A 21,215-nucleotide genomic window follows, 5' to 3' on the forward strand; every position below is an offset into this window, starting at 1 on the left:
TTATCCCTTCCTACACAAAGTCGTAAAACACCCCTTGCTATGTTTTGACTAGAGGTCAAGGGCTTCCTCTATTCAATCCACTCTTACACCCACCCTGTTTCTCTTAATTAAAATGCTCGTGCAGGAGCCGAGAGTCAGACTTCATTCGTACAACGGATGGACTCTCCACCTGCAGGTGTCCAAAAGAACTTACTTGTCTCCCGTGTGGTTCTTGCAAAATAAGTTGGAGCGAGCGCAACTCTAACAGGGTGCATTTTGCCACTAGCTGCCTACGGACAATGACGTCGCGCTCGCGGCTCATGGTTGACGGGCTGAGCAGCCGGGCAAGTCCGTCGTTTTCAGCGCACAGCGAGTGGCAAAGGCGCTGACAAAACGGGAGCTTTGAGCTGCTGAAAACGGCAAAACAAGTCTAAAGCGTGTTCAAACGCGTGCGCACAATGCTCCTGCTTGAAAGGTCGGAATTTAAGGGGCCAATTTTTTGGATGGCGGCCGCCGGCCAAGCTTTGGACGGAAAAGGTTTCCTGGCGACAGCGAGCGAGCGCGGCGCTGCCGTACGTGCACCGAGTCGCCTGCCTGAAGACCTTGGACAAGTCGTCGATGATGTGCCGCTGCTCCACAACTTGAAGGAACTCCATTTCACCGTCCTGCTGGCCGCAACCGCGGTCCAGGTCATTGAGCGAACTAGGCCTTCTCTGTGGAACACAAATGCAGTGGACTCTGTTGGCACGCCGCCGTTGTCCGCGTCGACTTACCAAGCTTGCCATCTCCTCGTTCTCCTGGGTGACAAAGCGCACTTTGTTTTCAAGGCGACACAGCACCAGCGAGAGTTCTTCATTCTTCCTGCTCAGGCGTTTGTTTTTGTACAGGAGTGGCAGAAACTGGCTTTCTGTTTCTCTCAGTCGCTTTAGCTGCAAGCATGAAGTGCGGGATGTGAAAGACGCACAACACGCGGGCCAGAACGTATCCATTCCTTTTGCATCGGTTTGAACGGAATCGTGGCTTTGGCTCCCAATAAAAGACATCTACCAGGCAACCGACTCGCCGCGCCGCTCAACTAATAAGCAAGCGCAATGGGTGCCTCGCTGGATGGCGCGCATCAAACGTAGCGCAAACCTTCAAGCGTGCCGTCAATAAATTACCAGTTCATTGCGCTCTTCAGAAAGCAGGGCGTTTCGATCCTCCAGTTTCCTGATGACTGCGCTGAGCTCAGCGATTTTCAGATGAAACCGTCGCGTGTCCCGATCCTCCTGAGACTGAAAACGCCCCGCAACACACACACACAAGCACTCGTTCAAAGTTCAAAACTGTTTTTGTGCTACCTTCCTCCAGCAACGAACTAAGTCATGCGTACTGCAAGTGTGTGATGAGGTGGCTTACGCAATGAAGAGGATTGCTAGTAGCGGCGTTGACCCCACTTCCAGGGTAGTTTAGGCCCGCCCTTTGGGAATCCCTCAGGGCAGCGATCTGCTGCTCGGCAGCCTGAGTCTGCAGCTGAAGGCGGTGGACGTGGCCGGCCCCAGGGCTTCATCCAAAACACTAACCGCTCTGTCTTTCAGCTTGATCTCATCCGTCTGGATGTACAAACGGGGAGCGCTCAGGCAGGCGGGCAAACTCATTTGCCAGAATTGTGACAAAAACAAAGAGAGCAACCGGCCAATTTTTTTCTTGAATCGACTAGAACACCTTTGCTGTGACAAAAGCGAAGCGAGCAACCGGACATTTTCTTCTTGTGAAATAGAATAGAATAGAATGCCTTAGGTGTCATTGCACTGCAGGTATACAACGAAATTGGGAACATAGCCACGCACCGCGCATCTGATCAGTCCTACCAGTCGGCGGATCTCCCTCTCGCAGTCTCTCTTGGTTCGGCTCAGCTCCTCCCGATGCTGGTGATGAGCCGATCGGAGCTCGGCCGCTCGGGACTGCCAGGCCTGCTGGGCCGCTGCCAGGGCTTCTTCCGCGCTCCTGGTGGAGGCGACACCGCTCGGTCTCCCGACACCGCTGCGTCTCCTCCACCTCCGCCAGCAAAGCGCCCCCCCTCCTCACCTGAGCAGACATTGCGCCACACCGGGCCGTTGAGACCGCAACGGAGCGCCGCGACGCTTACTGGGGACAAGCTACACAATACGGTAGCGGCCGCATCGAAGCCCGACGTGGCGTGCGGATAGTCAGACACGGATAGAGCGGATCACCTTGTCCATGGAGCCGTCCCTCAGGCTGAGGACCAAGGCATTCAGTCGCTGGATCTCTCCATCTTTGATTTTGATCACTCTCATCAGCTCCATTTCATGCTGCCGCAGTAATGTCTCCCTGGTAATGGCTAACTCTTTCTGCTTCTCCTCATGGAGTTTGCTTTTGAGTTCCGTCATGGCGGCGGTGGCACGGTGGTGCTCCGCCCGCAGGTCCTGACTTCTCTCTCTCTCCAGACAGCTGACCTGACATGACTTAGACTTAGACAAACTTTATTGTCATCTTGTCTGCACATGGTGCATACAAAACGAAATTCCGTTGCATACGTCTTACAACAAAGTAGTGATATTGCAGTTGAATAGAAGTAACATACCCTATGAAAATATATATATATACATATATACTATATATATATATATATATATATTAAAAATAAGTATAAAGTGCAGCAGTGATAATTATGCAATAGTGCAAGTAGGCAAAACAGTATTCAAGAGTGTGCAGAGGAATGCTAAACCATGTATTAAACTTCTATTTAAAGGGTTTATACAAGTTCAGTAAAGTTGGTAGTGCGAGATAGTGCAAGATAGAGGTCCGTAGTGTCATAAAGTACAGTTCTGTGAATGTGTGATGCAGAGTTCAGTTTAGAGCTCAACAGTTCTAGTGTTCAACAGTCTGATGACAGCAGGGAAAAAGCTGTTGCAGAACCTGGTGGACCTGCAGCGGATGCTGCAAACCTCTTCCCAGAGGGCAGCAGGGAGAACAGTCCATGGTGGGGGTGTGATGGGTCATTGATGATGTTACGGGCACGGGACATGCAGCGCTGAGATGAAATGTCCTGAATGGAGGGAAGAGGAGCCCCTATGATCCTCTCTGCTGTCCTCACCACTCTCCTCACGTTCTTCCAATCGGAGGCGGTGCAGCCTCCACACCACACAGAGAGACAGCTTGTCAGAATGCTCTCTATGGTGCTCCTGTAGAACGTCCTCATGATGGGTGGGGGCAGGTGGGCTCTCCTCATCCTCCGCAGGAAGTACAAGCGCTTCTGTGCCCTCTTGACCAGTGCCGTAGTGTTCATAGTCCAGGTGAGGTCTTCTGTGATGTGGACCCCCAGGAATTTGGTGGTGCTGACCACCTCCACAGCTGAGCTGTTGATGATCAGTGGAGCGTGGTGAGGCTGTTTTTTCCTGAAGTCGACGATGATTTCCTTCATCTTCTCCTCATTCAGGATCAGGCTGTTTTCTCTGCACCAGCCCACCAGCTGCTCCACCTCCTCTCTGTAGTCCAGGTCGTTGTTGTCTCTGATGAGCCCCACCACCGTTGTGTCGTCTGCTGACTTCACGATGTGATTGGTGGTGAACCTGAGGACGCAGTCGTGTGTCATCAGGGTGCACAGCAGGGGGCTCAGGACGCAGCCCTGAAGGGAGCCTGTGCTGAGGGTGATGACATCAGAGGTGTTCTGTCCGACCCGGACTGACTGAGGTCTGTTGGTGAGGAAGTCTAGCAGCCAGTTGCGAAGGGGGGTGTTGAAGCCCAGGTGTTCCAATTTTCCTACCAGATGCTGTGGGATGATGGTGTTAAACGCTGAGCTGAAGTCCAGGAACAGCCTCCGCACATGGGTGTTCTTCTCCTCCAGGTGAGCCAGGCTCAGGTGAAGAACGGAGGAGATGGCGTCCTGAGTGGAGCGGTTTTGCCGGTCGGCAAACTGGAACGGGTCAAATAATAGGGGGAGTCTGGAAACGATGTGACCTTTAAGCAGCCTTTCGAAGCACTTCATCATAACCGGAGTCAGTGCAACAGGCCGGTAATCATTAAATGAGGTGATTTGAGGTTTCTTCGGCACCGGAATGATGGAGGCAGTCTTAAAGCACGCCGGCACTGTGGCTTGGCCCAGCGAGGTGTTAAAAATGTCTGTGATGACCCCAGCCAGATGACTTGCACATTCCCTGAACACACGCCCAGGAATGTTGTCGGGGCCAGGGGCCTTACAGGGGTTGACTCTCCTCAGGGTCTTCAACACATCGGCGGAGTCAAGGCAGAGTACCTCCTCTTCCTGATGGGGGACAGTTTTAACTGCTGGAGTGCCGTTTAGTGCCTCGAACCTCCCAAAGAAGTTATTTAGACCATTTAGAAAGTCAGCATCAACTACACCCACCGGGGGGGGGGGAGGGTGAGTTGTAGTCTGTAATCGCCCGTATGCCTTGCCACATACTCCTGATGTTTTTGACGTCGTGGAAACGATCCTGAAATTTTCGACTGCGGTCTCGCTTCGCTATCCTGATGGCACGGTTCAAGTTGGCTCTCGCTGTCCTCAGTGTCTCCTTGTCGCCAGACTTGAAGGCAGAGTTCCGCGCTCGTAGCGTTTGACGTACCTCCTCAGTCATCCAGGGTCGTTGGTTGCCCCGGGTGATGATATTCTTAGTGGTGCTGACGTCCTCGGTGCATTTGTTGATGTAGGCTGACACAGTCATGGCACACGCATGTCTAATCTACATCGGGAAAACTGGGAGGGAGGGAGGCAGGCAGGGAGGCAGGCAGGGAGGCAGGCAGGGAGGCAGGCAGTGTCTGTCTGTTGAGGTTTTCACCTTGTTCTTCTCCTGCTGAAGTTCTAACTGGACGTCCATCAGTTTGGTTCTCAGCTCGTCATTGGCGGCCTGAAGGGCGTCCGTTCGCTCCGCCTTGGCCCGCCCTGCCGGAGCTCGTTTGGACATCTCTTACTCGAGTCTCGCCCGGTCGTCAGTCAGAGATCACAACATTTGTACCTGGAGAGCACAAACGCAGCGCTGTTTTCCACTGGCTTCGAACTCAACTTCAATCGGTACCGTAACTTACAACATCATAAACATAGAACTAGCTTGACTTATTCATTGAATAAATGCATTTGGTTCTTCAAAACTGCATCACGCAACATAGCGTGACCGAGACGGCCGTTATCCACCTGCGTGAAGTTATTTGGTGAAATGAATGAGATGTTTAAGACACCATCGTTCTGTCTCTATGTAGATGAAGGGAAATAATCGATTGCTGAAGGTCCAAAGGTGTTGTGATAAACAAATAAACATATTAGTGATTAGTGACATATTTGTGATAAACATATTAGGCAGGATAATCACATATGTTAACGTGACTGCCCACACTGTATTTATTTATGGTTATTTGTTAAATCGAGTACTGTTAGACATGAAATAGGAAGTGTTTAACATAAATGGAAGACGAAAGGGGTACTCACCATTGTAGCTCCTGCTGGTCAATGATACGAGCCTCTTCTTGCAGTGGAAAACATACAGCCAACAAACACCGTGGAACCTAAAGGAATGAAATTAAACATTAACATTTAGCCTCAACCAACATTCACAGATACAACGCAACGCAAACTACACAAACGTAAATCTTTTTAAACACAATGAGTTGTACTTACCGTGTACGCTCTAGACGGTCCACTTGCAAGCAGAAAATAAAGATATTTCTGTTGATAATCGTCGTGTTTGTATCCGGTGTCTCGCTCAAGGCCATTGCGCCCACAGATTTGAATTTTGGCGAGAGTTCAGCCTATTGACGTCATTTCCGCGGTGTAATACCCGCATATCTGAAACGGCAAAGTTAAGAGTAGAGTTAAATAAAGTTTTTAGTCAACGCAATAATTTACAACCGTTGACCAGTCGAAATAATCGTCGAAATTTGGCGTCTGTGGCTGGAAGCAGACGCCGAGTTCGACATTCCTCCCAAACGCCACACTCCCTCGCTTTTCAGGGCTAAAAAAAAACAGTTGTAATTACCTTGTACGCTCTAGACGGTCAAGTTGCAAGCTGAAAACAAAAATATTTGCCTTGTTAGTCATCGTGTTACTAACCGCTGTGTCTTGTTTGCCAGAACTGCCGCTTTCCTACTTCCTGTTGCAAGCCACGCCCACGGATTATAATTTTGCCGTGAGTTCCGCCTATTGACGTCATGTCCGCGTCACATGACTGCGACGTAATATTATCTAAAACTGTTTGTGCGGTATTGTGTTGTTCTGTGCGGTATTGTGTTATTCTGTGCGGCGTCGTGTTGTTCTGTGCGGCGTCGTGTTGTTCAGTGCGACGTCGTGTTGTTCAGTGCGGCATGGTGTTGTTCAGTGCGGCATGGTGTTGTTCAGTGCGGCATGGTGTTGTTCAGTGCGGCATAATGTTGTTCAGTGCGGCATAATGTTGTTCAGTGCGGCATGGTGTTGTTCAGTGCGGCATGGTGTTGTTCAGTGCGGCATGGTGTTGTTCAGTGCGGCATAATGTTGTTCAGTGCGCCATAATGTTGTTCAGTGCGGCATGGTGTTGTTCAGTGCGGGATGGTGTTGTTCAGTGCAGGATGGTGTTGTTCAGTGCGGCATGGTGTTGTTCAATGCGGCATGGTGTTGTTCAGTGCGGGATGGTGTTGTTCAGTGCGGCATGGTGTTGTTCAGTGCGGCATGGTGTTGTTCAGTGCGGCATGGTGTTGTTCAGTGCGGCATGGTGTTGTTCAGTGCGGAATGGTGTTGTTCAGTGCGGCATGGTGTTGTTCAGTCCGGGATGGTGTTGTTCAATGCGGGATCGTGTTGTTCAGTGCGGGGTGGTGTTGTTCAGTGCGGGATGGTGTTGTTCAGTGCGGCATGGTGTTGTTCAATGCGGCATGGTGTTGTTCAGTGCGGGATGGTGTTGTTCATTGCGGCATGGTGTTGTTCAGTGCGGCATGGTGTTGTTCAGTGCGGCATGGTGTTGTTCAGTGCGGCATGGTGTTGTTCAGTGCGGCATAATGTTGTTCAGTGCGGCATGGTGTTGTTCAGTGCGGCATGGTGTTGTTCAGTGCAGGATGGTGTTGTTCAGTGCGGCATGGTGTTGTTCAATGCAGGATCGTGTTGTTCAGTGCAGCATAATGTTGTTCAGTGCAGCATGGTGTTGTTCAGTGCGGCATGGTGTTGTTCAATGCGGCATGGTGTTGTTCACTGCGGGATGGTGTTGTTCAATGCGGGATCGTGTTGTTCAGTGCGGCATAATGTTGTTCAGTGCAGCATGGTGTTGTTCAGTGCGGCATGGTGTTGTTCAGTGCGACATAATGTTGTTTAGTGCGGCATAATGTTGTTCAGTGCGGCATAATGTTGTTCAGTGCGGCATGGTGTTGTTCAGTGCGGCATGGTGTTGTTCAGTGCGGCATGGTGTTGTTCAGTGCAGGATGGTGTTGTTCAGTGCGGCATGGTGTTGTTTAATGCGGCATGGTGTTGTTCAGTGCGGGATGGTGTTGTTCAGTGCAGGATGGTGTTGTTCAGTGCGGCATGGTGTTGTTCAGTGCGGAATGGTGTTGTTCAGTGCGGCATGGTGTTGTTCAGTGCGGCATGGTGTTGTTCAGTGCAGGATCGTGTTGTTCAATGCGGGATCGTGTTGTTCAGTGCGGCATGGTGTTGTTCAGTGCGGCATGGTGTTGTTCAGTGCGGCATAATGTTGTTCAGTGCGGCATGGTGTTGTTCAGTGCGGCATGGTGTTGTTCAGTGCGGCATGGTGTTGTTCAGTGCGGCATGGTGTTGTTCAGTGCGGCATAATGTTGTCCAGTGCGCCATAATGTTGTTCAGTGCGGCATGGTGTTGTTTAGTGCGGGATGGTGTTGTTCAGTGCAGGATGGTGTTGTTCAGTGCGGCATGGTGTTGTTCAATGCGGCATGGTGTTGTTCAGTGCGGGATGGTGTTGTTCAGTGCGGCATGGTGTTGTTCAGTGCGGCATAATGTTGTTCAGTGCGGCATGGTGTTGTTCAGTGCGGCATGGTGTTGTTCAGTGCGGCATGGTGTTGTTCAGTGCGGCATGGTGTTGTTCAGTGCGGCATGGTGTTGTTCAGTGCGGCATGGTGTTGTTCAGTGCGGGATGGTGTTGTTCAATGCGGGATCGTGTTGTTCAGTGCGGGGTGGTGTTGTTCAGTGCAGGATGGTGTTGTTCAGTGCAGGATGGTGTTGTTCAGTGCGGCATGGTGTTGTTCAATGCAGGATCGTGTTGTTCAGTGCAGCATAATGTTGTTCAGTGCAGCATGGTGTTGTTCAGTGCGGCATGGTGTTGTTCAATGCGGCATGGTGTTGTTCAGTGCGGGATGGTGTTGTTCAGTGCGGCATGGTGTTTTTCAGTGCGGCATAATGTTGTTCAGTGCGGCATGGTGTTGTTCAGTGCGGCATGGTGTTGTTCAGTGCGACATAATGTTGTTCAGTGCGGCATAATGTTGTTCAGTGCGGCATGGTGTTGTTCAGTGCGGCATGGTGTTGTTCAGTGCGGCATGGTGTTGTTCAGTGCGGCATGGTGTTGTTCAGTGCAGGATGGTGTTGTTCAGTGCAGGATGGTGTTGTTCAATGCGGCATGGTGTTGTTCAGTGCGGGATGGTGTTGTTCAGTGCAGGATGGTGTTGTTCAGTGCGGCATGGTGTTGTTCAGTGCGGAATGGTGTTGTTCAGTGCGGCATGGTGTTGTTCAGTGCGGCATGGTGTTGTTCAGTGCAGGATGGTGTTGTTCAATGCGGGATGGTGTTGTTCAGTGCGGGATGGTGTTGTTCAGTGCAGGATGGTGTTGTTCAGTGCGGCATGGTGTTGTTCAATGCGGCATGGTGTTGTTCAGTGCAGGATGGTGTTGTTCAGTGCGGCATGGTGTTGTTCAATGCGGCATGGTGTTGTTCAATGCGGCATGGTGTTGTTCAGTGCGGCATGGTGTTGTTCAGTGCGGCATGGTGTTGTTCAGTGCAGCGTAATGTTGTTCAGTGCGGCATGGTGTTGTTCAGTGCGGAATGGTGTTGTTCAGTGCGGCATGGTGTTGTTCAGTGCGGCATGGTGTTGCTCAGTGCGGCATGGTGTTGTTCAGTGCGGGATGGTGTTGTTCAGTGCGTTATAATGTTGTTCAGTGCGGCATGGTGTTGTTCAGTGCGGCATGGTGTTGTTCAGTGCGTTATGGTGTTGTTCAGTGCGGCATAATGTTGTTCAGTGCGGCATAATGTTGTTCAGTGCGGCATGGTGTTGTTCAGTGCGGGATGGTGTTGTTCAGTGCGGGATGGTGTTGTTCAGTGCGGCATGGTGTTCAATGCGGAATGGTGTTGTTCAGTGCAGGATGGTGTTGTTCAGTGCGGCATGGTGTTGTTCAGTGCGGCATAATGTTGTTCAGTGCGGCATGGTGTTGTTCAGTGCGGGATGGTGTTGTTCAGTGCGTTATAATGTTGTTCAGTGCGGCATGGTGTTGTTCAGTGCAGCGTAATGTTGTTCAGTGCGGCATGGTGTTGTTCAGTGCGGAATGGTGTTGTTCAGTGCGGCATGGTGTTGTTCAGTGCGGGATGGTGTTGTTCAGTGCGGCATGGTGTTGTTCAGTGCGGGATGGTGTTGTTCAGTGCGTTATAATGTTGTTCAGTGCGGCATGGTGTTGTTCAGTGCAGCGTAATGTTGTTCAGTGCGGCATGGTGTTGTTCAGTGCGGAATGGTGTTGTTCAGTGCGGCATGGTGTTGTTCAGTGCGGGATGGTGTTGTTCAGTGCGGCATGGTGTTGCTCAGTGCGGCATGGTGTTGTTCAGTGCGGGATGGTGTTGTTCATTGCGGCATGGTGTTGTTCAGTGCGGCATGGTGTTGTTCAGTGCGGCATGGTGTTGTTCAGTGCGGCATAATGTTGTTCAGTGCGCCATAATGTTGTTCAGTGCGGCATGGTGTTGTTCATTGCGGGATGGTGTTGTTCAGTGCAGGATGGTGTTGTTCAGTGCGGCATGGTGTTGTTCAATGCGGGATCGTGTTGTTCAGTGCGGCATGGTGTTGTTCAGTGCGGCATGGTGTTGTTCAGTGCGGCATGGTGTTGTTCAGTGCGGCATGGTGTTGTTCAGTGCGGCATAATGTTGTTCAGTGCGGCATAATGTTGTTCAGTGCGGCATAATGTTGTTCAGTGCGGCATAATGTTGTTCAGTGCGGCATAATGTTGTTCAGTGCGGGATGGTGTTGTTCATTGCGGCATGGTGTTGTTCAGTGCGGCATGGTGTTGTTCAGTGCGGCATGGTGTTGTTCAGTGCGGCATGGTGTTGTTCAGTGCGGGATGGTGTTGTTCAGTGCAGGATGGTGTTGTTCAGTGCGGCATGGTGTTGTTCAGTGCGGCATGGTGTTGTTCATTTCGGCATAATGTTGTTCAGTGCGGCATAATGTTGTTTAGTGCGGCATGGTGTTGTTCAGTGCGGGATGGTGTTGTTCAGTGCGTTATAATGTTGTTCAGTGCGGCATGGTGTTGTTCAGTGCGGCATGGTGTTGTTCAGTGCGGCATGGTGTTGTTCAGTGCGGCATAATGTTGTTCAGTGCGGCATAATGTTGTTCAGTGCGGCATGGTGTTGTTCAGTGCGGGATGGTGTTGTTCAGTGCGGGATGGTGTTGTTCAGTGCGGCATGGTGTTCAATGCGGAATGGTGTTGTTCAGTGCAGGATGGTGTTGTTCAGTGCGGCATGGTGTTGTTCAGTGCGGCATAATGTTGTTCAGTGCGGCATGGTGTTGTTCAGTGCGGCATGGTGTTGTTCAGTGCGGCATGGTGTTGTTCAGTGCGGCATAATGTTGTTCAGTGCGGCATGGTGTTGTTCAGTGCGGCATGGTGTTGTTCAGTGCGGCATAATGTTCAGTGCGGCATAATGTTGTTCAGTGCGGCATGGTGTTGTTCAGTGCGGGATGGTGTTGTTCAGTGCAGGATGGTGTTGTTCAGTGCGGCATGGTGTTCAGTGCGGGATGGTGTCTTTCAGTGCGGCATGGTGTCGTTCAGTGCGGCATGGTGTCTTTCAGTGCGGCATGGTGTCGTTCAGTGAGGCATGGTGTTGTTCAGTGCGGCATGGTGTTGTTTAGTGCGGCATGGTGTTGTTCAGTGCGGGATGGTGTTGTTCAGTGCGGCATGGTGTTCAGTGCGGCATGGTGTTGTTCAGTGCGGTATCGTGTTGTTCAGTGCGGTATCGTGTTTCTCAGTGCGGTATCGTGTTGTTCAGTGCAGTATCGTTGTGTTGTTCGTATTGTGTTTAACACTTAGCCTCTAACACTTAGCCTCTAACACTTAGCCTCTAGCATCTAGAAGGTAAATAAATAGGAAGGAAGGACTCACCGGTGACGTCTTCGCCCACGTCCAAGCGTTGTACTTTGTATTTTCATCCTTCTGACAGTGGAAAACATAGCCAACAAACACCGTGGAACCTAAACGAATGAAAGAAAACTATCATTTGGCCACAACCAACATTCACAGATACAACACAATGTGACGTGCGGGGTTGAGGTTAAAGGTTGAGTGAAGGGCCCTCGTTTTAAACTACTTTTTTGAAAAGGATTGGGAACAAGTAAGACGTATTTAATTTATTTAATGTATTATATTCTATTGTATTGTATTCTGTTGTATTCTTTTGGATTGTATTCACACTAACCCCACTAAAACTTCAGCCCACAAAAACTCGCCTCTGGCGCCTAGCCTCTGGCACTTAGCCTCTAACACTTAGCCTTTAACACTTAGCCTTTAACACTTAGCCTTTAACACTTAGCCTAGAAGGTGAATAAATAGGGTTAAAGGTTGAGTGAAGGGACCTCGTTTTAAACTACTTTTTTGTAAAGGAGTGGGAACAAGTAAGACGTATTTAATTTATTTAATGGGAAGTAGTAAGACTTATTAAATTTATTTAATCTACTTTTCTTCCCAGGCAAAATTTGATGTGCTGCAATTCCAAATTTCCAAAGTGAATGAAGGAATGAAGTCCTTTAAATTATGATTTTGTATAAATACTAGGCATTAACACAAAATCGACGGCACAAAATGGGCAGACTTTACTTGTTTGAAAAGGACTGGTTACAAGACAGACTTTTTTAATTTATTTAATGGGAAGAAGACTTATTTAGTTTAATTGATCTATTTTTGTTCCCTGGCAAAATTCGATTTGCTGCAATTCCAAATTTCCAAAGTGAATGAAGGAAAGAAGTCGTTTAAATTATGATTTTGTTTAAATACTAGGCATAGACACAAAATCTACGGCACAAAATGGGCAGACTTTACTTGTTTGAAGAGGACTGGTTACAAGACAGACTTTTCTGATTTATTTAATGGGAAGAAGACTTATTTAGTTTATTTAATCTATTTTTGTTCCCTGGCAAAATTGGATTTGCTGAAATTGTATTTTGCCAAATCTTGCCTTGAGACCTGATAGGAAGTATTAAACGCTTAGTTAAATCAATACAAGTTGGTAATAAGAGCGAGTAATGTTGGTTGAACCGATGAATGAAGGTTGAAAGCAATTTAAATTATGACTTTGTATAAATACTAGATATTAACAGAACATCTACTGCGCGAAATGGGCAGAGTTTACTTGTTTGAGAAGGAGTGGCTTGTTCAAAACTAAGATTTATTTAATCTGTTTGTTCCCAGGCAAAATTGGATGTGATGCAATTCCAAATTTCACCACATGATGGTGCCCAATTTTGACTTCATAGGACATATTAAACACTTAGCTTGTTATTATGTTCAAGGTAATCAGATTTGTTTATTATTCTAATGGCCTCTTCAAAACTATTCTGGATTACTACTTTGGATCTATTCTACATTACTTGGCAACAACATACTCTGTAACAGATTAGGCAGTATAATCATATTTGTTAACTTGAGAGTGCCCACACTCAATCTACTTATCGTGATGTGTTAAATCAATTACTGTTAGACATTATTTGTCTGATAATCTACCAAATCTTTGAATTGAAGAATTTGTGATTTAATTAATAGCTTGTTGTTATGTTAAGGGTAATCAGACTTGTATATAATTCTAATGGCCTTCTTTTGAAAACTATTCTGAATTACAACTTTGGATCTTATATTACTTTGCAACAATCTACTCCGTGACAGATTAGGCAGTATAATCACATATGTTAACTTCAGTGCCCACACTGTATTTATTTATGGTTATTTGTTAAATCAAGTACTGTTAGACATGAAATAGGAAGTGTTTAACATAAATGTTATGGCTACTCACCATTGTAGCTCGCTCCTGGTCAATGATACGAGCCTCTTCTTGCAGTGGAAAACTTGCAGCCAACAAACACCGTGGAACCTAAAGGAATGAAATTAAACATTAACATTTCGCCTCGACCAATTTTCACACGTACAACGCAACGCGGCTACACTTCTGCTATTACAAACGTAAATCTCCTTAAACACAATGAGTGTTACTTACCGTGTACGCTCTAGACGGTCCAGTTGCAAGCAGAAAATAAAGATATTTCTGTTGATAATTGTCGCTGCTCAGTGGCTCACGGCCATCGCGCCAACAGATTTGAATTTTGGCGGAGGTTCGGGCAATTACGTCATATCCACGGCACATGACTGCGACGTAATACCCGCTTATCTGAAACGGCAGTTAAAAGTAGAGTTACATCAAGTTTTCTTGGAACCTAAACGAATGAAAGAAAACTATCATTTGGCCACAACCAACATTCACAGATACAACACAACGTGCGGGGTTGGGGTTAAAGATTGAGTGAAGGGCCCTCGTTTTAAACTACTGTTTTGAAAAGGAGTGGGAACAAGTAAGACGTATTTAATTTATTTAATGGGAAGTAGTAAGACTTATTAAATTTATTTAATCTACTTTTCTTCCCAGGCAAAATTTGATGTGCTGCAATTCCAAATTTCCACAGTGAATGAAGGAATGAAGTCCTTTAAATTATGATTTTGTATAAATACTAGGCATTAACACAAAATCGACGGCACAAAATGGGCAGACTTTACTTGTTTGAAAAGGACTGGTTACAAGACAGACTTTTTTAATTTATTTAATGGGAAGAAGACTTATTTAGTTTAATTGATCTATTTTTGTTCCCTGCCAAAATTCGATTTGCTGCAATTCCAAATTTCCAAAGTGAATGAAGGAAAGAAGTCGTTTAAATTATGGTTTTGTTTAAATACTAGGCATAGACACAAAATCTACGGCACAAAATGGGCAGACTTTACTTGTTTGAAGAGGACTGGTTACAAGACAGACTTTTCTGATTTATTTAATGGGAAGAGGACTTATTTAGTTTATTTAATCTATTTTTGTTCCCTGGCAAAATTGGATTTGCTGAAATTGTATTTTGCCAAATCTCGATTTGAGACCTGATAGGAAGTATTAAACGCTTAGTTAAATCAATACAAGTTGGTAATAAGAGCGAGTAATGTTGGTTGAACCGATGAATGAAGGTTGAAAGCAATTTAAATTATGACTTTGTATAAATACTAGATATTAACAGAACATCTACTGCGCAAAATGGGCAGAGTTTACTTGTTTGAGAAGGAGTGGCTTATTCAAAACTAAGATTTATGTAATCTGTTTGTTCCCAGGCAAAATTGGATGTGATGCAATTCCAAATTTCACCACATGATGGTGCCCAATTTTGACTTCATAGGACATATTAAACACTTAGCTTGTTATTATGTTCAAGGTAATCAGATTTGTTTATCATTCTAATGGCCTCTTCAAAACTATTCTGGATTACTACTTTGGATCTATTCTACATTACTTGGCAACAACATACTCTGTAACAGATTAGGCAGTATAATCACATATGTTAACTTGAGAGTGCCCACACTCAATCTACTTATCGTGATGTGTTAAATCAATTACTGTTAGACATTATTTGTCTGATAATCTACCAAATCTTTGAATTGAAGAATTTGTGATTTAATTAATAGCTTGTTCAGGGTACTCAGACTTGTATATAATTCTAATGGCCTTCTTTTGAAAACTATTCTGAATTACAACTTTGGATCTTATATTACTTTGCAACAATCTACTCCGTGACAGATTAGGCAGTATAATCACATATGTTAACTTCAGTGCCCACACTGTATTTATTTATGGTTATTTGTTAAATCAAGTACTGTTAGACATGAAATAGGAAGTGTTTAACATAAATGTTATGGCTACTCACCATTGTAGCTCGCTCCTGATCAATGATACGAGCCTCTTCTTGCAGTGGAAAACTTGCAGCCAACAAACACCGTGGAACCTAAAGGAATGAAATTAAACATTAACATTTCGCCTCGACCAATTTTCACACGTACAACGCAACGCGGCTACACTTCTGCTATTACAAACGTAAATCTCCTTAAACACAATGAGTGTTACTTACCGTGTACGCTCTAGACGGTCCAGTTGCAAGCAGAAAATAAAGATATTTCTGTTGATAATCGTCGCTGCTCAGTGGCTCACGGCCATCGCGCCAACAGATTTGAATTTTGGCGGAGGTTCGGGCAATTACGTCATATCCGCGGCATTTGACTGCGACGTAATACCCGCTTATCTGAAACGGCAGTTAAAAGTAGAGTTACATCAAGTTTTCTTGGAACCTAAACGAATGAAAGAAAACTATCATTTGGCCACAACCAACATTCACAGATACAACACAACGTGCGGGGTTGAGGTTAAAGATTGAGTGAAGGGCCCTCGTTTTAAACTACTGTTTTGAAAAGGAGTGGGAACAAGTAAGACGTATTTAATTTATTTAATGGGAAGTAGTAAGACTTATTAAATTTATTTAATCTACTTTTCTTCCCAGGCAAAATTTGATGTGCTGCAATTCCAAATTTCCAAAGTGAATGAAGGAATGAAGTCCTTTAAATTATGATTTTGTATAAATACTAGGCATTAACACAAAATCGACGGCACAAAATGGGCAGACTTTACTTGTTTGAAAAGGACTGGTTACAAGACAGACTTTTTTAATTTATTTAATGGGAAGAAGACTTATTTAGTTTAATTGATCTATTTTTGTTCCCTGCCAAAATTCGATTTGCTGCAATTCCAAATTTCCAAAGTGAATGAAGGAAAGAAGTCGTTTAAATTATGATTTTGTTTAAATACTAGGCATAGACACAAAATCTACGGCACAAAATGGGCAGACTTTACTTGTTTGAAGAGGACTGGTTACAAGACAGACTTTTCTGATTTATTTAATGGGAAGAGGACTTATTTAGTTTATTTAATCTATTTTTGTTCCCTGGCAAAATTGGATTTGCTGAAATTGTATTTTGCCAAATCTCGATTTGAGACCTGATAGGAAGTATTAAACGCTTAGTTAAATCAATACAAGTTGGTAATAAGAGCGAGTAATGTTGGTTGAACCGATGAATGAAGGTTGAAAGCAATTTAAATTATGACTTTGTATAAATACTAGATATTAACAGAACATCTACTGCGCAAAATGGGCAGAGTTTACTTGTTTGAGAAGGAGTGGCTTATTCAAAACTAAGATTTATGTAATCTGTTTGTTCCCAGGCAAAATTGGATGTGATGCAATTCCAAATTTCACCACATGATGGTGCCCAATTTTGACTTCATAGGACATATTAAACACTTAGCTTGTTATTATGTTCAAGGTAATCAGATTTGTTTATCATTCTAATGGCCTCTTCAAAACTATTCTGGATTACTACTTTGGATCTATTCTACATTACTTGGCAACAACATACTCTGTAACAGATTAGGCAGTATAATCACATATGTTAACTTGAGAGTGCCCACACTCAATCTACTTATCGTGATGTGTTAAATCAATTACTGTTAGACATTATTTGTCTGATAATCTACCAAATCTTTGAATTGAAGAATTTGTGATTTAATTAATAGCTTGTTCAGGGTAATCAGACTTGTATATAATTCTAATGGCCTTCTTTTGAAAACTATTCTGAATTACAACTTTGGATCTTATATTACTTTGCAACAATCTACTCGGTGACAGATTAGGCAGTATAATCACATATGTTAACTTCAGTGCCCACACTGTATTTATTTATGGTTATTTGTTAAATCAAGTACTGTTAGACATGAAATAGGAAGTGTTTAACATAAATGTTATGGCTACTCACCATTGTAGCTCGCTCCTGGTCAATGATATGAGCCTCTTCTTGCAGTGGAAAACTTGCAGCCAACAAACACCGTGGAACCTAAAGGAATGAAATTAAACATTAACATTTCGCCCGGACCAACATTCACACGTACAACGCAACGCGGCTACACTTCTGCTATTACAAACGTAAATCTCCTTAAACACAACGAGTGTTACTTACCGTGTACGCTCTAGGCAAAATTGGATGTGATGCAATTCCAAATCTATCTGAAACGGCAGTTAAAAGTAGAGTTACATCAAGTTTTCTTTTTTAATCAACACAATCATTTACAACCGTTGACCAGAAAGAATCGTCGAAATTCGACGTCCCCCACAAACGCCACGCTCACTCGCTTTTCAGGGCAACAAAAGTACTTCTTTTTAAAAACGATGAGTTGTACTTACCGTGTACGCTCTGGACGGTCCAGTTGCAAGCAGAAAATAAAACTATTTCTCTTGTTAGTCGTATGTTACCATCCGCTGTGTCTTTGTCAACATCGCCGCCATTTTCCTACTTCCTGCTGCGAGCCACGCCCACGGATTTAAATTTGGGCGGAAGCTCTTTCCATTGGCGTCGTTTTCGCGTATAGCAAATCCGATTGGTTGGGAAGGGGGCACGGTTATGCAGCCGAGGGGGTCCTGTGATCGGTGGGATGTAAAGTAGGCGTCGACGTCACGTCCGCGTCACGTGACCACGACGTGGCAGACTCATATAGCAACCGCTGTTTTGTTTAGTAGACTTACAGTTGTTATGCATTGACATAATGGCGCACACACCAAATAGATTTAAATAAATTAAATAATTCTTCTGCCCACTCTCTTTTAAACAAGTTAACTCTCCCCGCGGATTTGAATTCCGGCGAAAGTTACGCCCATCGACGTCACGTATGTCACGTGACCACGACGTGGCAGATGTCATATAGCAACCGCTGTTTTGTTTAGTAGATTTACAGTTGTTATGCATTGGCATAATGGTGTGCACTCAAAATAGATTTAAATAAATTAAATATTTCTTCTGCCTACTCCCTTTTAAACAAGTTAACTCTGCCCACGTCCATTGACGTCTTGTCTGCGTCACGTGACCACGACGTAGCGACGTCATATAGTAACCGCTGTTTTGACCAGTAGACTTAGTTATTATGCGTTGACATAATGGCGCACTGGTTAGCATGGCCACCTCTTAAGCATGATGATGCGGGTTCGACGCCTGATCAATGTTAGCATGGAGTGAGCTGAAGTGCATGGCGCTGAAGATTTGAATCTTTGAAATGCGCTGAGGTCTGACATATCAGGCAGAATGGTTTGCCATCACGTTCAACAAAAAATAGAAACTTTCCCACTCTGATTAAAACGTCCTGTGTTCATCTACGTATTTTCGTTTTGCTGTGCATCTTTTCCCTGCCATTTCGAGAGCCCAATTGACACTCATAGTTTAAAGAAATGTGTTTGCCCATCCTACTTTGTGGAATTTCACCACATGCGCTTTTGACCAAAATACCAAATTGAACTCAAGTGAAGCCAACACGCACAACCCCCCCTCCCCCCCCCCCCCCCCCACACACACACACACACACAAATGTTGATATGAACATAAAAGAGCCGCATGCGGTTCGGGAGTTGCGGCTTGGCCAAACCTGTACTATACAACTTTATTTGTATAAAATTTTCACAACAGCTGTCACACAAACAAAGCGGGAAAAACCGAAGACGTGCGTGTTCCGCCCACGCTGGATTTATTTGCACCTTTGAAAAGACACCGTATTGCCGCAGATGTGGCAAAGAGTACTTTTGGGCATCTGAGACGGAAGGATGTCCAAAGCATCACGTCACCTGCTCTGGTAGGCATGGTGGTGGGACGTTGAGGTCAACCGCTTTGGGGTTGGCTGAATCTTTGATCGCAGGATGCCACACACTTGAAGACAGAAGCAGAAAAGCAGAGCTAAATGCAAAATGTACTCACCGGTGACTCCAATTTTTTTCCCCCCTGAAGAAACAGCTGGACGGGTGGCCCCGGCTGGCCAGTGGGACTCTTGTTATTCTGACCCTTTTTAGTGCGCGTTTGGGGCAACAACCGTTTTTTGTGGCGCTCTCTTCTGGTTCAAAAGTGCCCTGCATGTGAATTTGCTTTTCCTGCCTTCTGATTGGATGAGCGCCGGTGTGACGCGGTGCCTCTGTCACCGTGGCGGGGGGTATACGTTGGCATCGGAGCGTCTGCCAACGTCTGAGACCGGCTGGCAGTGTATCGGAGGTGTCGAGTGCGGTGCCGCTGGAGCTCACTCACCAGCTGGTGTTAGGGCCACAGAATGAAGGCCAAGGAGAAGAATAGAAAGAGAAACAGAAACTTCTCCTCCAATTGTTTGATTTGTCTCTTCTGAGCTTCGATGAATTCTTTCAGCTCTTTGTTCCTCTAGGACGGACAAATGGAAAGTGGCATTCAAAAGCCAGTAAGCGTGCAAGTAAGTGCCGGGCTGGCTTTGGGCCCTTACCTGTTGCGCGCTGTGCAGCAGATCCATTCTCTCTTGGAGGATGCAAGCGTCGCGCTCCCTCAACTCGCACATCAGGGCTCGCTTCCATTGGTCCACGGCGCTCCTAAGCTCTTCTCTCTGATCCGCCGTCAGCACGTCATTCACGCCAGCGTGGCTGGCTTTTTCGCCGTCCGTGGCGGGGCAGTCCCGCTGCGGTAGCGCCTCGTACAACATGGCCTCCAGCTCCAGGATCCTCTGGGCCGCAATCCTCGTCCATCAGTGGTCCGGCGGGAGATTTGAGGGCGGCTTACCTTATGAGCCTGGTCCATGGAACACTTCCTGAAGTCCAACTCTTCATCCAGGTAGCCCTTCTGCTTGCAGAACATATCCTAGCACAGCTCAAGGTCAGAATTGTTGGGGCACATTGCCGGAGTTCCCCTTGGCTGATGTCGCGTGTCTGTCTACCTTCTCACTTTCAATGTCCAACATCTTCTGTTGAAGTGCTGACTTGGTCACTTTGATGTATTCTAACCACTGAGGAAAGGCTGCTGTCACATAAGCAGAATGCGAGAGCGTGCGTGGACGTGCGCGTTACCTTCTCGGCTAGGGTGAGAAGGGTCCTGGCGTGAATCACGACCACCTGCTCCTCGTTGGTGAGATTCTGCAAGAGCCCAAAGGCACAGCGTCAACAAGCTTCTTTCAGCGCAAAGCCTTCCAAAAGTCACATTTGAGCCGCCGAGTCTCGTGGAGTGCGAACATAAGGAGTTCGACATACACTTACGGCGTTATAGCCCAGGATGTCCAGCTTCTTCATCAGATCACTGATGACGATGTCCGGGGGAAAGGCGCAAGGAGCAATGTAAGGTGTTCTGGGACCTCGGGTTAAGGTTAGGGTTGCGAGGGACGCCTTACGTACGCTCACGCCCTCGGCCTCGCAGTAGATCTGCAAAGGGCTGAGGCCGTCTGGGAAACGGACTTGCAGAAACTTCAAGACGGGGGAGCGCCACTCCCTCTCCTGAAAGGCAGAGGCATGCATCCGTCCGTCCGTCCGTCCGTCCGTCCGTCACATCTCTGGCCTCAACACGCTTGTGCGAGTCTTCCCACCTCCAGCTCCAGGATGCGGAACTCAAGCAGTTCGTTTTGGTCTCGGATATCCTGGATGTGCTCTTTCAGACGCGCTTCTTCCGCCTCCATCCGCCTGACCTGAAAAGACAGTCAGACCTCATCTGCGGGGCTTCCCGACAGGTGTGACGCCAAGCGACTCCGCCCAGCGCCTTTCTTTCCGTCACCTTTTCGGCCAACTGCTGATTGCTCTGACGCAGCAGCTGCTTCTCCTCCACCCACTTGACATTCTAGAAGAGACAAACGCGTGGACAGCTTTGGAATGTTGTGTCATTTTCATCCACAAATTCTTTGGTTGACTGGAAAATGACATTTGCTTTTCTCCGCATTTTCCCAGCCACGTTCGGGGGGGGGGGGGGGGGGGGGGGGTTGGTCCAGTAATGCCAGACGGATGAGTGACTGAAGAATGTAGCTATTTTGTCTGAGAAAAAGGTGTGCTCATTGATGAGCTTACCTGTCCTTGTTGCTTCAGCGCTGACTCCAGATCTGCTACTCTGCTTTGATAGTGACCCATTTCTACCATCAGCTTTTCTCTGGTCTGAAAGGAGGAGGAGGGAGGCTCCTCCTCCTCCT

The 21,215-nt window shown here is 46.4% G+C and overlaps 1 protein-coding gene and 1 long non-coding RNA gene across 2 annotated transcripts; both read right to left on the minus strand.

Moving 5' to 3' along the window:
- Positions 1-5,629: 5,629 nt before the first annotated feature.
- LOC148377844 (uncharacterized) lies at positions 5,630-15,178 on the minus strand. Its single transcript, XR_015856391.1, has 6 exons — positions 15,100-15,178; positions 13,365-13,535; positions 13,164-13,241; positions 11,264-11,352; positions 5,967-5,996; positions 5,630-5,776 (listed from the first exon to the last, which is right to left on the minus strand). It is a non-coding gene; the product is annotated as an uncharacterized LOC148377844 (long non-coding RNA).
- Positions 15,179-20,597: 5,419 nt separating this feature from the next.
- LOC148377845 (janus kinase and microtubule-interacting protein 3-like) lies at positions 20,598-21,214 on the minus strand. Its single transcript, XM_088368114.1, has 3 exons — positions 21,097-21,214; positions 20,810-20,872; positions 20,598-20,723 (listed from the first exon to the last, which is right to left on the minus strand). Exons 1-3 carry the CDS (start codon positions 21,163-21,165, stop codon positions 20,598-20,600), a joined length of 258 nt encoding a protein of 85 aa, XP_088224240.1. The 5' UTR covers positions 21,166-21,214.
- Between the last annotated feature and the right edge of the window lies 1 nt (position 21,215).

This window comes from Syngnathus floridae, unplaced genomic scaffold, assembly GCF_059516105.1.
Source record: "Syngnathus floridae isolate MCC-2025c unplaced genomic scaffold, RoL_Sflo_1.0 HiC_scaffold_81, whole genome shotgun sequence".
Lineage (NCBI taxonomy): Eukaryota > Metazoa > Chordata > Actinopteri > Syngnathiformes > Syngnathidae > Syngnathus > Syngnathus floridae.